General features: G+C 41.2%; 1 protein-coding gene across 3 annotated transcripts in view; it reads right to left on the reverse strand.

Annotated features, from left to right (window-relative positions):
- Positions 1-15,795, reverse strand: part of LOC106582990 (eukaryotic translation initiation factor 4 gamma 3) — a 75,801-nt gene extending 60,006 nt beyond the window's left edge. For all 3 annotated transcript variants that reach the window (XM_014166673.3, XM_045705615.2, XM_014166660.3), the window contains exon 1: positions 15,200-15,795. In XM_014166673.3, coding sequence (XP_014022148.1) covers positions 15,200-15,363 — 164 coding nt within the window. In that variant the 5' untranslated portion in view covers positions 15,364-15,795. The remainder of the gene's footprint in view (positions 1-15,199) is intronic.
- Between the last annotated feature and the right edge of the window lie 492 nt (positions 15,796-16,287).

The following is a 16,287-nucleotide window of genomic DNA, read 5'->3' on the forward strand; positions in this document are numbered from 1 at the left end:
TGAAGAGTGAAGAGGGCGGGGGGGTGCCAGACGGAGGATAGAACCTCAGTAACCTGTTCAGGCAGTTCATTGGGACTTACAGACAGAGGCACACAACACACACACCGGTCACATGATTACAAGGAAATGAGAGCGTTTGGCTTTCTTGCTTTCCCCTCACACTTTTTGGCCATTCCCAAAATCCCACCCTCCTCTCCCCAATCCCCCTCTCGCTCACTCTTTCCTTGCCTATATGGGCCCTCATCTCCACTGGCTTCCCGCCAAGACCACCACTCCTCCCAAAAGAGAGAGAATACGTTTTATAACAGTGGAACTGAAGACAGCAGCTACGCAGCATAAAGAGGGCCTGGAAAAGGAGGAAATACAGGACACAGTTGATGTCTTAAATAAAGCCAAACAAACAGAGATCCCTGTTGTGAGTGTGTCTTCACTCTAACCTTTAACATAGCCAGGAAACAGCCGTAGTCACAGTCTGGGGATAAAACAGCGGGGAGTGAATACTGGTGCAGTGTTGTCTTGTGTGGTGTGTCTGTGCTTGTGTGAGGGGGCCTGGAGGGGAGCGGGTAGTGACACTAAGAGAATCTGATCCGTCTGTCCGTATGGGCCCAGGACCGGTTGGCAGGGCTGTCTGTGTTGTGGAATGCAAACAGAGAGTGAGAGGGTGCTCTGTGCTGAGCATGTGAAACCAGCGAGGGGGGGGAGCAGGGATGTTTCCACCATGGGTCAGAGGTTAGCAGGCTGCACGACTGCAGTGGGGAAAATGATCAGGTGGGATGAGACAGCTGACACCCCCAGGGATTTGGCAGGAGGGACCGCATGACTCTTACTGGAATTACAGTCTGATACGATTGCTGCAATTGCTATTTAGCACTGAATTGCATAACCAAATCCCTTTGCATGTGCAAAGAAAATCTTTGTTAAAACAAAATGATTAATAAAAAAATTGTGAATCCATCAATGTATTTGGCAACATATGGCAACATGTGGCTTAGAAAAAACTGGTGTCAACAAAAGCCAGTGTCCTAGCTACCATATTTTGTTATGAAAGCCAAATTCCACTGGGCCTTACAGTGACATACTTACCTACCTACATATTACCCTGAGGCACTGGCACTATCCACTCAACCCTGCGAGCACCAGCCACTCAAAGTGGCTGACCACACTAATCAGTCATTAGTCTGAGATTAATTTAGTTTCTGCAGCGACAGAGGAGGAAAATATGGAACTTATTAGAGTAACAAAAGGCCAAGAGATCAGACGAAAGAAAAGCCTATACACATAGAAACATGTGGCCAATCGGGACTAGACAACAAGTGGGCTATAGCAACTGTAGTGAACATAGGCTACTTTATTACAAAACATGTCAGGTTTTGATGCAGCAGAGAGAACACAGTGAAACCAGGAAAGGGAAAGCCAGGTTTGCCCCAGACAGCAACCTTTTTACATACAGTGCATTCGTTAAGTATTCAGACCCCTTAACTTTTTCCAAATTTTGTTACGTTTACAGCCTTATTCTAAAGTAAAATTGTATCTTTCCCTCAATCTACACACAATACCCCGTAATGACAAAGAAAAACCAGGTTTAGATTTTTTAAATAATTTATATATAAAAAGGAAATGTCACATTTACATAAGTATTCAGACCCTTCACTTAGTATTTTGTTGAAGCACCTTTGGTAGTGATAACAGCGTCAAGTCTTCTTGGGTATGACGCTACAAGCTTGGCTCACCTGTATTTGGGGAGATTTTCCCCATTCTGCTCTGCAGATCAGATGTCAGGTTGGATGGGGATCGTCACTGCACAGCCATTTACAGATGTCTCCAGAGATGTTAGATCGGGTTCAAGTCCGGGCGGTTCTAAACTTATTCCATTTAAGAATGATGGAGGCCACTATGTTCTTGGACTTTCAATGCTGCAGACATTTTTTGGTACCCTTTCACAGATCTGTGCCTCGACACAATCCTGTCTCGGAGCTCTACGGACAATTCCTTCGACCTCATGGCTTGGTTTTTGCTCTGACATGCACTGTCAACTGTGGGACCTTACATAGATTAGAGGTCGACCGATTAATCGGCATGGCTAATTAATTAGGGCCTATTTAAAGTTTTCATAACAAATCGGTAAATCAGCATTTTTGGACGTTGATTATGGCCGATTACATTGCACTCCACGAGGAGACTGCATGGCAGGCTGACCACCTGGTACACGAGTGCAGCAAGGAGACAAGGTAAGTTGCTAGCTAGCATTAAACTTATCTTATATAAAAAAATATATAAATCTTAACATAATCACTAGTTAAATACACATGTTGATGATATTACTACTTTATCTAGCTTGTCCTGCTTTGCATATAATCAGTGCGGTGCCTGTTAATTTTTCATCGAATCACAGCCTACTTTGCCAATCGGGTGATGATGTAACAAGCGCATTTGCAAAAAAATCCCTGTTGTTGCACCAATGTACCTAACCATAAACATCAATGCCTTAAAATCCATACACAAGTATATTATTTTTATCCTGCATATTTAGTTAAAAGAAATCCATGTTAGCAGGCAATATTAACTAGGGAAATTGTGTCACTTCTCTTGCGTTCTGTGTAAGTAGAGTCACGGTATATGCAGCAGTTTGGGCCGCCTGGCTCGTTGCGAACTGTGTGAAGACCATTTCTTCCTAACAAACACCGTAATTAATTTGCCAGAATTTTACATAATTATAACATTGAAGGTTGTGCAATGTAACAGCAATATTTAGACTTAGGGATTCCACCCGCTCTATAAAATACGGAACGGTTCCATATTTGACTGAAAGAATAAACGTTTTGTAAACGAAATTCTAGGTTTCCGGATTTGAGCATATTAATGACCTAAGACTCGTATTTGTGTGTTTATTATATTATAATTAAGTCTATGATTTGATATTTGATAGAGCAGTCTGAGCGGTGGTAGGCAGCAGGCTCGTAAGCATTCATTCAAACAGCACTTTCCTGCGCTTGCCAGCAAGCAGCTCTTCGCAATGCTTCAAGCAAAGCGCTTTTTATGACTTCAAGCCTATCAACTCCCGAGATTAGGCTGGCAATACTATAGTACCTATAAGAACATCAAATAGTCAAAGGTATATGAAATACAAATGGTATAGAAAGAAATAGTCCTATAATAACTGCAACCTAAACTGGGAATATTGAAGACTCATGTTAAAATGAACCATCAGCTTTCATATGTTCTCATGTTCTGAGCAAGGAACTTAAATGTTAGCTTTTTTACATGGCACATATTGCACTTTTACTTCTCCAACACTGTTTTAGTGCATTATTTAAACCAAATTGAACATGTTTCATTATTTATTTGAGACTAAATTGATTTTATTTATGTATTATATTAAGTTAAAATAAAAGTGTTCATTCAGTATTGTTGTAATTGTCATTATTACAAATATATATAAATAAAAATATAATAATAAAAATCGGCATCTGCTTTTTTGGGTCCTCCAATAATCGGTATCGGCGTTGAAAAAACAAACAATCGGTCGACCTCTAATATAGACAGATGTGTGCCTTTCCAAATCATGTCCAATCAATAGAATTTACCACAGGTGGACTCCAAGTTGTAGAAACATCTCAAGGATGATCAATGGACACAGGATGCACCTGAGCTAAATTGAGTCTCATAGCAAAGGGTCTGAATACTTATGTAAATAAGGTATATCTACTGTTCTTTATTTATAATAAATTTGCCAACATTTCAAAAAATATGTTTTCGCTTTGTTATTATGGGGTAGTGTGTGTAGATTAATGAGGAAGAACAAAATAATAATAATACATTTTAGAATAAGGCTGTAACTTAACAAAATGTGGAAAAAGTCAAGGGGTCTGAATACTTTCCGAATTACATGTAAAACACTGATCTGTGAAGGGCACCTATCACAGCTCAGTAGACACAGGCACTGCACCCTGATGCTAACACACAAAAAAAAATCCTAAACATAACACCGAAGTCCATCTCAAGTACATGTTTCCAGGCTCTGATATAGCGTAAATTCCGGACTATTAAGCGCACCTGAATATAAGCCGCACCCACTGAATTAAAAAAAAAATATTATTTTGAACATAAATAAGCTGCACATGTCTATAAGCCGCAGGTGCCTATCGGTACATTGAAACAAATTAACTTTACACAGACTTTAACGAAACACGGCTTGTAACAAAAAATAAAAAATTTGCAGTAAACAGTAGCCTACCAAGAAAGTCATTGCTCCAGACCAAGCTCCCGTGCAGCAGCTCTATTTCCTTTTCTAACAGCCAGATCAAATCGCCTTCAACTTGAAAGCTGCATCATATGCATTTCTCCGTGTCTTTGCCATGATGAGGGTGACAAAATGACTACCGTAATCAGAATGATGGGAAGTTTGAGCGCGCTCGATTTAATCCAAACAGTAAACAAAAAAGTTTGACCTTAACCCGTTCGGCAATTTCATTGGTCTAATGAAAGCTTCATGCCACCAAAAAACTGAGCATGTCACAGAAAGTGTTTTTTACATTTTTTTTTTATTTGAAAGCGGGAAAAATCCATATATTAGCCGCGTCATTATTTAAGCCGCGTGGTTCAAAGTGTGGGGAAAAAAGTAGCGGCTTATAGTCCGGAAATTACGGTAGATCACCACGTTCTGCAATAGTTAGTTCATTACCAATCAATCTGGGGCCACTGCAAGCCCCTCACACCTGTCCACCGACCTGTCCCATTTAGAGCCAGCAAAAGAGGAAAAGCAGCTGGTGTCCCTGCATCATCATAAGCTTAATGTAAAGCCACTTACATGCTGAGTGTGTATGTGGGAGAGAGACAGAGATAGAGGTGCTGATAGAACAAGAGAAAGTGTGAAGGAGTAGTTCAGAGTTAGAAAGTCAAATAGGATTTTCTGCTGACGACTGCTCCACAAAACAAATTACAGCAACACTTTTTACTTTCTGTGAGAACACAAATTCAAGATAAAATGTTGGCAGAAATCTCCATAACAACAACACAAAATCACCAGAGCCCAGTTTTTCTAAAGTTATCTGGATTCCGCCTATCCCCAGTCAAGTCAATGGCTTGTCCGTTCTATTCCTACGCATTTAATCCTATCCGATAGGTGAATCCAGATATCTTTTGAAAACTATTTAACAAAAACATTCCTCCCGACTCCCTCCGAGACACCCTCTCAGAGAGTGGCAGGGTCTGCCATTTTCAACGGCGACCCTGGAGCAATTATGGTTTAGTGCCTTACTAGTCTTCTCTACCCGTCTAATAGCACAGTGACTAACCCTGAGGCTCCCTCCCAGTCAGCCCATTAGTTGTAGCAGCCTGGAGCCATAGCCTACCTGAGGCTGAGTGCAGCTGGTTCAGAGCGGAGCCACAGGATGTGACTGGAGCCCAGATGGTGCAGACACAAAACCACCCCTTCACTGTACCCCACTCCGCTGCCCCACCAGACCAGGCTCTCAGAGCACTGAATAAACACAGGGTTTAAGATGCTGCCTGCTGTGGCCTGGGACTGCTCTCTCACTACAGTTGGCCTACTAGTGACATTGCTTATTCAGACCCCTTCAGCAGATCTTAGAGCAAGATTCTTGAGAAAATGTACAGTTGACTATAAATTTAATAAAAAACGTCTCCTGTCTTTAGTAACAGCCATCAAAGGGTAACTTAAGCCTTTAAATCAGTGTGAGGACCCTATTGCTCCATAACATACAGGAGTTGAGGACGCCTGATTGCACTGCAAAATTATTCTCTAGGCTAAATGTTGGGGTTCAAATGACTGCACTATGGCATACCTATAAACTAATAGCCAGAATATAATCTAACATTCACAGTGCAAAATAACACTAGGTCTCTCAACTGTAAATTAAAAGATATTTAAGTACAAGAATTGGCATGAAAACCTAGAAAGGGAGTGAGACACTCCCTGCCTGCAAGGCATAGGCTAGACCTGGGCCGTCTGAATTAGAGGTCGACCGATTAATCGGAATGGCCGATTAATTAGGGACGATTAAGTTTTCATAACAATCGGAAATCGGTATTTTTGGACGGCGATTTTTTTACACCTTTATTTAACTAGGCAAGTCAGTTAAGAACACCTTATTTTCAATGACGGCCTAGGAACGGTGGGTTAACTGCCTTGTTCAGGGGAAGAACGACAGATTTTTACCTTGTCAGCTCGGGGATTCAATTTTGCAACCTTACGGTTAACTAGTCCAACGCTACATGTTACATGTTGCTCCAACATGTCCCTAACCATAAACATCAATGCCTTTCTTAAAATAAATACACAAGTATATATTTTTTTAACCTGCATATTTAGTTAATATTGCCTGCTAACATGAATTTCTTTTAACTAGGGAAAATGTGTCACTTCTCTTGCAAACAGAGTCAGGGTATATGCAGCAGTTTGGGCCGCCTGGCTCATTGCGAACTGTGAAGACTATTTCTTCCTAACAAAGACAGCCGACTTCGCCAAACGGGGGATGATTTAACAAAAGCACATTTGCGAAGAAAGCACAATCGTTGCACGACTGTACCTAACCATAAACATCAATGCCTTTCTTAAAATCAATACCTGTGGCTCAGTTGGTAGAGCATGGTGTTTGCAACACCAGGGTTGTGGGTTCGATTCCCACGGGGGACCAGTACCGGGAGAAAAATTTTTTTTTTATGAAATGTATGCATTCACTACTGTAAGTCGCTCTGGATAAGAGCGTCTGCTAAATGACTAAAATGTTAAATGTTAAAATACACAGAAGTATATATATTTTTAAACCTGAAAATTTAGCTAAAAGAAATCCAGGTTAGCAGGCAATATTAACCAGGTGAAATTGTGTCACTTCTCTTGCGTTCATTGCACGCAGAGTCAGGGTATATGCAACAGTTTGGGCCGCCTGGCTCGTTGCGAACTAATTTGCCAGAATTTTACGTAATTATGACATAACATTGAAGGTTGTGCAATGTAACAGCAATATTTAGACTTAGGGATGCCACCCGTTAGATAAAATACGGAACGGTTCCGTATTTCACTGAAAGGAAAAACGTTTTTTTTCTTCTAGATGATAGTTTCCGGATTCGACCATATTAATGACCTAAGGCTCGTATTTCTGTGTGTTTATTATATTATAATTAAGTCTATGATTTGATAGAGCAGTCTGACTGAGTGGTGGTAGGCAGCAGCAGGCTCGTAAGCATTCATTCAAACAGCACTTTCTTGCGTTTTGCCAGCAGCTCTTCGCTGTGCTTCAAGCATTGCGCTGTTTATGACTTCAAGCCTATCAACTCCCAAGATTAGGCTGGTGTAACCGATGCGAAATGGCTAGCTAGTTAGCGGGGTGCGCGCTAATAGCGTTTCAAACGTCACTCGCTCTGAGACTTGGAGTAGTTTTTCCCCTTGCTCTGCATGGGTAAAGCTGCTTCGAGGGTGGCTGTTGTCGATGTGTTCCTGGTTTGAGCCCAGGTAGGAGTGAGGAGAGGGACGGAAGCTATACTGTTACACTGGCAATACTAAAGTGCCTATAAGAACATCCAATAGTCAAAGGTATATGACATACAAATCATAGAGAGAAATAGTCTTATAATTCCTATAATAACTACAACCTAAAACTTCTTACCTGGGAATATTGTAGACTCATGTTAAAAGGAACGACCAGCTTTCATATGTTCTGAGCAAGGAACTTAAACGTTTGCAATATGTGCCATGTGAAAAAGCTCTTTTACTTTCTTCTCCAACACTTTGTTTTTGCATTATTTAAACCAAATTGAACATGTTTCATTATTTGAGGCTAAATTGATTTTAATCGATGTATTATATTAAGTTAAAATAAGTGTTCACTCAGTATTGTTGTAATTGTCATTATTACAACAACAAAAATAATAAAATGTAAAATAAATAAATAATATATATATAAAAATATCAGCCAATTAATAGGTATCGGCTTTTTTTGGCCCTCCAATAATCGGTATCGGCGTTGAAAAATCATAATCGGTCGACCTCTAGTCTGAATGCTAGCTCAGAACTACTCAGCAGTTTATTTTTATCTACAGCAGTGAGTGGGCTTATGAGAACATTTCAACATGAATACACGATGCACCTGTCCTAAACTCTAACGGCTGCATTATGGCCCTACATGACTTCTATGCTTTATTTGGATCCCTATTAGCATTTGCAGAAGCAGCAGCTACTCTTCCTGGGGTCCACACAAAAACAAGACAAGTAAGAAAGCACTGATATACAAGGACAGTCACAAATTTAAAACACAACGATATAAAAACAATGAAAGAATTATAAAAACAATACGACAAAAAAATGGTGTGTGTTAGAGCGTACTCCACTCTGTGTTTGTCCCCTCACAGTCCCCGCCATTCCATGAGATGTTGTTTAATCCGTTTTTTAAAAGGTCATTTTGCTGTTTGCTTGAGTAATTGGAGATGGGAGTTCCACACAATCATGGCTCGGTATAATAATGTGCGCTGCCGTGAATTCATTTTGGACTCGGGGACTGTGAAGAGACCCCTGGTGGCATGTCTTGTTTGGTATGTATGGGTGTCTGAGCTGAATGTTATTTGATTATGCAGACAATCTGGAATTTTCACAGTAATATTTCTCATAAAAACCCTGAACCAGGAAAAAAAATTGTATGCACGTTGTTAATGTTAGTTCCAGGGGTTGGAACCACGAGTATTTTCCCATTGTTTCGTTCTGAATAGAATAATATTTTTGGGGGTTCTGTTCCATTGTTCCAACCAGCAAAATAAAGTTCTGAATCGGTTCTAACAAAAAAGTAACGGTTTATTAAGTTCCTTTGTCATTTTTAAACCTCTGAATTTTTATTTCATTTAGCGCAACAATAAATTACTTCACTAATGGATTGTACAGCTTGCTATGGAGGGGGCAAAGATATGTACATGCATTGGACAGACAAGTGCAGCGTAGGGTGCGACATGCGACTGAAATTTTGCAGGTGAGGAGGGCGCTGGACAAGTTGTTGTTATGATATTAATTATCTGAATTAGGCCCACAGAATTATACCTATGGAGGAGTGGCGTCTATGAAGGGACTTGAATGTTTTAGAACTTCAGAGATTTAGCTGAACTAACATTGGACCAGTGCTAGCCCTTGATCATGATTCTAAGTTCCATTACATTACACATAATGCAGCTAGCGAACAAGCTTGAGTGTGCAGAGCAGCAACAGAATTAAAAATAAAAACACATCTTACATTTTTGTAGTTAATAAATCCATTGTGAAACGTGATAGCTATAGTATCCTTAACTAGCATTGAAAAAGTGAATCCATTCTTCTCTAATAAAAAAATCTCTCCCTAATTTCTTAATCACGCCTGTAGCATCAGTAGCTATAGTAGACTGTGCATGCATCAGAGGGAGGGGGAGGAAGCCTACACACACACTGGCAAAGATTTTCTATGCACAATTCCAGTTGAGGTTTAGGTCCGAGATAATGTTTTGAACCAAATACAATGCTTAAAATGTTTGATGTATTGTATTTAAGACCAGTTTATCATTAAATCACCCATTCTGATACTGACCAACTCCTTATTTAGAATTTCAGTGAGTTCACTGGCTTTGAGTGTTGACGTACAGTGTGGACACATACATAGTCATTCTAGTGTCATTTAAGACCAGTGGCAAACCAAAATAGAGAAGAGTAACGGCCCAAGGCAACTGCCCTGAGGGACACTGCACATATTTAAGTGATAATGCCCTCGAGGCCGGCGTTTGGAGGATATATTGGCACGGGTGTTGTTCGTCTCGGGCCCTCAAACCATGCCAATATATCCTCCAAACACCAGCTTCGAGGGCATTATCACTTTTATATAACGGTTACCAACATATTTAAATGTTTTCAATAAAAACATTTTGATGAATTTATTCATACTATTTCATCCTTCCACAAGATATAGACCCGACACAAATCTAGGGTTGCTACCCAAGCCGGCTGGTTGTTTGCGAGAGACAGTACCCAGTCGTTCAGTCCTTTTGTTCTGTATCTATGGACACGACCCAGCGGTTCATTGTAAATGTTCCATTGCCATACTGGCTGGCAACATTCTTATCCCTTGCTTGCTAGCTAGCCAACTACAACTAACTCACTTCAAACAGTGCAGCCAGAATAACAGCAAAGTAGATGCATTTGCGTTTGTTTAAGCTGTTTTCTAGTGACATTTGGATACATCCATAACAATGAGATAATGATTAACGATTTCACCTGGCGTAGAAAATGTGCTCTCTCGTCAGGACACGTGTTCAGAGGAGCTAGCCAATAACACAGCTAACACAATCACTTCAAACTGAAGCTGGAAAACCTATTCCCCCTCAGGAGACTGAAAAGATTTGGCATGGGTCCTCAGATCCTCAAAAGGTTCTACAGCTGCACCATCGAGAGCATCCTGACTGGTTGCATCACTGCCTGGCATGGCAACTGCTCGGCCTCCGACCGCAAGGCACTACAGAGGGTAGTGCGAACGGCCCAGTACATCACCGGGGTCAAGCTTCCTGCCATCCAGGACCTCAATACCAGGCGGTGTCAGAGGAAGGCCCTAAAAATTGTCAGACTCCAGCCACCCTAGTCATAGACTGTTCTCTCTGCTACCGCACGGCAAGCAGTACCGGAGCGCCAAGTCTAAGTCCAAGAGGCTTCTAAACAGCTTCTAAGCCATAAGAGTCCTGAACATCTAATCAAATGGCTACTCAGACTACACCCCCCCCCCCCCTTCACACAACTGCTATTCTCTGTTGTCATCTATGCAGTGTCACTTTAATAACTCTACCTACATGTACATACTACCTCAACTAACCAGTGCCCCTGCACATTGTATCGGTACCCCCCTGTATATAGTCTTGCTATTGTTACTTTACTGCTGCTCTTTAATTACTTGTTAATCTCATATGTATTTTTTTTTAAACTGCATTGTTGGTTAGTAAGAATTTCACTGTAAGGTCTACCGGTTGTATTCGGCGCATGTGACTAATAAAATTTGAGTTGAAAGACAGCAAACTAGTTGCACTCAGTTTCGTTTGACCTGTTTTCTATTGATAGTTATTTGTGTATATACACATAACATTTTCGCTGATTCATGATTTCGACTGGCTGAGAAAAGCTGCCTGCCTGTCTCATCCTGACACGTTAATTACTATGGGATATCTGGAGATCGAATTTGAATATTAAAACAATGTCGCAAATGTCGGAGAAACAGACAAAGATTTATACAAATCTCTGCTGTTGAAAACTAAATGTTAGTCTGAAAGAAATGTGAGATAATGTCTAAATGCTTTTTATAGCAGAGATCAAGTTCATGAAGTGCCTGGCTGGGCTGATGAGACAGTGGATTGCACAGTCAGATGGAACAGAGTAAATTTTAACGTCATAGATTTAGCCGGTGGTAACTTGTAGAATAGATACCGGCTTGAATGCGGTTTTAACCAATCAGCATTCAGAATTAGGCCCACCCGTCGTATAACTGAAGTTATAAACTGAGTGGTTCGAGCCCTAAATGCTGATTGGCTGATAGCCGTGGTATATCAGACTGTATACAACGGGTATGACAAAACATGTATTGTTACTGCTCTGATTACGTTTGTAACCAGTTTATAGTAGCAATAAGGCACCTCAGAGGTTTGTGATATATGGCCAATATACCATGGCTAAGGACTATGTCCAGGCACTCAGCGTTGTGTCGTACTAAGAACAGCCCTCAGCAGTGGTATGTTGGCCATATACTGCATACCCTTGGGGCTTATTGCTTAATTAGAGAAGCTTCCATTGAAGAACACTCTCAGGGTTATATTGGACAAATAACTCCAACCATGTGATGGCAGGTGATGTAAAGCCATTGCAAGTGAGTTTCTTCAATAACAACTTAGAATCAATAACATCAAAGGCGGCACTGAACAATAACCTCACTGTTCCATGCTGTTTCTAATTAGTGGAACACACCCATAATGTCCCATTCATTCATTTTAACAAGTTAATTTGCTCATGATAAACTATCAAAATAAGCATGACAAAATAATGCTAGAAAAGTAAAGTGAAAGACAAGAATGAAGTGATGATGGTAGAAAGAGAAAGAAAAAAATAAAGAGTGAGCGAGTGAGGCCTTTAGTTCCCGGCCCAGCCAGGGCTGCTGTAGTAGGGCACTATAAAAATCGGTTTTACTTTTTGTCGGATTCTGTTTATACCCCAAATTCAGTTGTTTTCTTGGTTTCCGTTCTCCTAGGTTTTTGCTCTCAAAAAAATCACACTTTTTTTAAATAGAAAAATAACAAAACTGGATGTTCTAAGTCCACAACAACACTTCAACCACTTCAGGAGACCATGTCTGGGAAAAAATCTAAGACATTTTGATTTTGGGCACCAGCCAGAGACCGTTGTTTGGTTAGCAATGTTTCTGTAGAGCTCATATGACTGCAGAGTTTGCAAAACAAATTGATATCATTCTACCAGGTAGGCATAGGCTACTTTGTAGTTAACAATTAATTGAGAAGGTTTTTGGAAAGCCTTTCCATCTCGACCAGAAGACGGTCATCATTACCATCGTCGCTAAAGTGTACACACACACACACACACACACACACACACACACACACACACACACACACACACACACACACACACACACACACACACACACACACACACACACACACACACACACACACACACACACACACACACACACACACACACACACACACACACACACACACACTCCTGTTCCGTTTCAGAAAGTTGCAGGAAAATACGAATCACTGATGCATTTTGTTAATGTCTTATGTTTAACTTCGACAAATGAATGCATTTTCTTCATTATTTTATATTGTTGAATTATGTCTGAATGTCTAGATTCTGTGATTGCGTCCACACCGCAGATTTTATAGGGCACTACTGTAGGCTGACCTGGGCCTTTGTTGTCAGACGGTGGGAAGCGCCGCCTTGGCCTCTCGTGCTGAATGCTAAGCAGCACTGCCATTGTCTGGGGAGTGCAGCAGTAGCCGCATGCACCGGGTTTCTCTCTTGCAAACAGGAGTAGCAACTAGCCCCGCCTACCCACCATCTCAGCCTACACACACACACGGAAATCCCGTCCATTGGGAGCAGAGGGCAGACAGAGAATAACATGTTCCCACACTCTTGACCTCAGGGAGGCAGAGGAGGGGCAGACACCAGGAGGGTCAGTGAGTTTAATGTCATTGTTTTTCTATAGACCGAGAGAAATTTGCATAGTTTGATGCATCTTATCTGTCACCTCGCAGTTGTAGCCTAAACATTTCTTTGCTCAACCTATAACAATACTGCCTAAGTGGTGGTTACGTGGCAGAATTAAGTTATGGAACCTGTTAGGTACCCAGTTGACATACAAACAAATATAATATAAAAATGAAATATAGAAATGAAAGCTGCAAAAGGCCTGAAGAATCTTCCATTATCAGACTGTGGAACAGTCCCACCTGAGCACCACGGGGCATGAAGGAGACAGTTGAACAGGATGAAAGACTAATGAATATGAATCTAGACCACAAGCAATGCAGAGATCACTGAGACACAGAGCACCATTGAACAGAGCTTGTAAGTCCAACATCCTACAATGTGAATGAAGTGGTATAGATACACTAATTAAGACCCTTGGAACACCCTGGATACCACAGAAATCCTGGACTGAAGAACACCATCACTGTTATAGGCAGAAGCAGGAAGCTAATTCAACCCAATCCTCAAACCACCGCCACCGAGCTGTAAATAAAACAGGAGGTGACAGTACGACTTCACAGAATAGCATGAATAACAATGCAACCACAAAACAGCAGCATGTGCACTCTGAACACAATACTTCCATTATGACTTTACATTAGATTGAAATCATAAGATGTTTTAATCGTAAAAAGCCACTAGGATAGATCCTAACTTTAAAAAAAATGACCATTAGCAAGTATTAATCTCAAATTGATTAGGACTCAACGTTGATATTCACAAAGTCTGTACAAATCAAGTAAGGAATTGTTTTTAGGAGGTCTTATTTGGAAGAATAATTCCACTGGGGTCAAAAGTGTTCACAGGGAGCAAGGGAAATGCTCTTGATCCATTTGTTTACAAAAATTATATTTGAATCATGCCACATTATGTTGAAGCTACACAAACTGGACAGAAAGGTAGCTTTCAAAAGAATCCAAAAGCCACGAGTCTCAATACGCAGTGACTTGAAATAGCTAGTTTGGCTTACTGAATATAATTCATACAATCATGAAATATGCACAATTAAACATATCCCTTCCTACAAATAAAATATGTATGAAGCTTCCTGGATCAGTCTCATTACACTAGTACTACCGTGCTACAGTAACGTAGCATACATTGCTACCAACAACCAAATGCCTGGCGACACTCCCCTGTCAAGATGGGCATACCAGTGTTGCACCGGCTGTCAGCTACTACCCGGCGCAACTACCGCCTAGATAGATAAATAACAACCGGTGTTAGCATCCCTTCTATGGAAACCGGGGAGGGGATCCTAGGCCCATGTAACTTACTACTAGCTAACATTCACTCATACTTGCTAGCAAGAATAACTAATGTTACAGTTTTAGGGTGATGGCTACAACATTTGGTTAGCTGGTCCACCCAAAGCATTCATCTCTCACAAAGACTGCCCCCAATACTATAGTTAGCCAATAGGCTAGCGGATTAGTTAGCCGCTGCTACGTGTTTTCAGTTGCAAATGAACATACCTATCTAATATGAAAGTGGCTGGCTAGCTAGCTACCACCGGTAAACGAAACAAAGCCGGTGGCCCTCTAGTAGTTAGTTAGCCTACGCCACCTCGTCAAATTGAGTGTGATGTTAGTTAGCCCGCAGTTTCTGAACCACGTATGCACAAGTTCAAATTACATTGCCATTGGCCAACAAAATGCATCAAAATCAATTATGTGCAGTTTAGCTACGTTGCCTAGCTAGTTTAGCAAGTAACGTTAGTCAACAAGCCACTAATCTGTTAACTAGCTAACATTAGCCAACTACCTAGCTAGCTAATTGTCCCCCCCTGCTCTTCGAAACATCAGTAATTCACCCGCACCCAACCTCTAACCAATAACGTTACTAGCTAGATACCTAAATGTGTTTACCCCGAATACCTGACCAAGAGATGCCAGGGGAATTCTTGCCAATGAAGGATACTGAGGTGGCGGCACGGCGTTCGGCTGAGGAGCACCTGGGGCTCCCGGTGGTAAAGACACGGAGGTCAGGGTAGCCCGCAGTTGGCTCGACGGAGACGGGACAGTTCCAGGTCCACTTACTGCGACAGTGGCGGGTTTTGGGACTATTTTCGTCGGCAAACTCATTGCAAAAAAACAAAACAATACACGAATAAATACTGATACAAAATATATCTAGCTTGCATAAATATAGCTAGCAAGCGTTTAATATTATTGAAGCAGGCCGCAAATCCTTTTGCCGACAGGGCTAGCTATTAGCAACGCAGAAAAGCTTTTTTTCATGGAAAGTCGCTGTTCGGGTCTATGGTGTTATTCATGGGGACGGTGGGAGGTTTGCCTCCCTTGCCCGTCCAGGACCTCTGCAGATCCGGTTCAGTTCTTCCGAGCACTATCACCGGTGTCTTTCCTCCTTCGATAATTTAACATTTGTTATCAACAACTGATTTTTCTATAGCTAGCTAATCATTTTCCCACGGAGATGAGAGACTTCGTTAACATGGCGTTGCGGCCGCTTCCAGTCCGGCAGGACAGACGATTCGACAATTCTCGTCCAATTACGGGTAGGTTCGGCTTACCTAGAGCGATCGAAAATGACGCTTAATTTGTTGCATTCATGTAGCCAAAGATCATCTAGTCTACTGACTGGCACATACATTCATCTATATTGATGAGCACTGCATTATTCTTGTTCTAATAAATAACTATGCTTGGTGCTATTTTTAAAGAATGCATGGTATGTATTATTTTAACTGCAGTGTCTGTCTTGAAGTGTGTGTGTAAAATAAACTCTAATTTCTAACGAGGCAAGTCAGTTAAGAACAAATTCTTATTTACAATGACGGCCTACCGGGGAACAGTGGGTTCAGGGACAGAACGACAGATTTTTTACCTTACCAGCCCGGGGATTCGATCCACCAACAACTAGGCTACCTGCCGCCCCATGCTATATTTATGGGGTCGTTCAAGAACCGCTCAATAATGTATACAAATGTAATCAGGTTCAGGTATTGTAATATGTACACATAATGATAATGGTGTATTTACAGGCAA

This window comes from Salmo salar, chromosome 22 (genome assembly GCF_965601325.2).
Source record: "Salmo salar chromosome 22, fSalSal1, whole genome shotgun sequence".
NCBI classification, from domain to species: domain Eukaryota; kingdom Metazoa; phylum Chordata; class Actinopteri; order Salmoniformes; family Salmonidae; genus Salmo; species Salmo salar.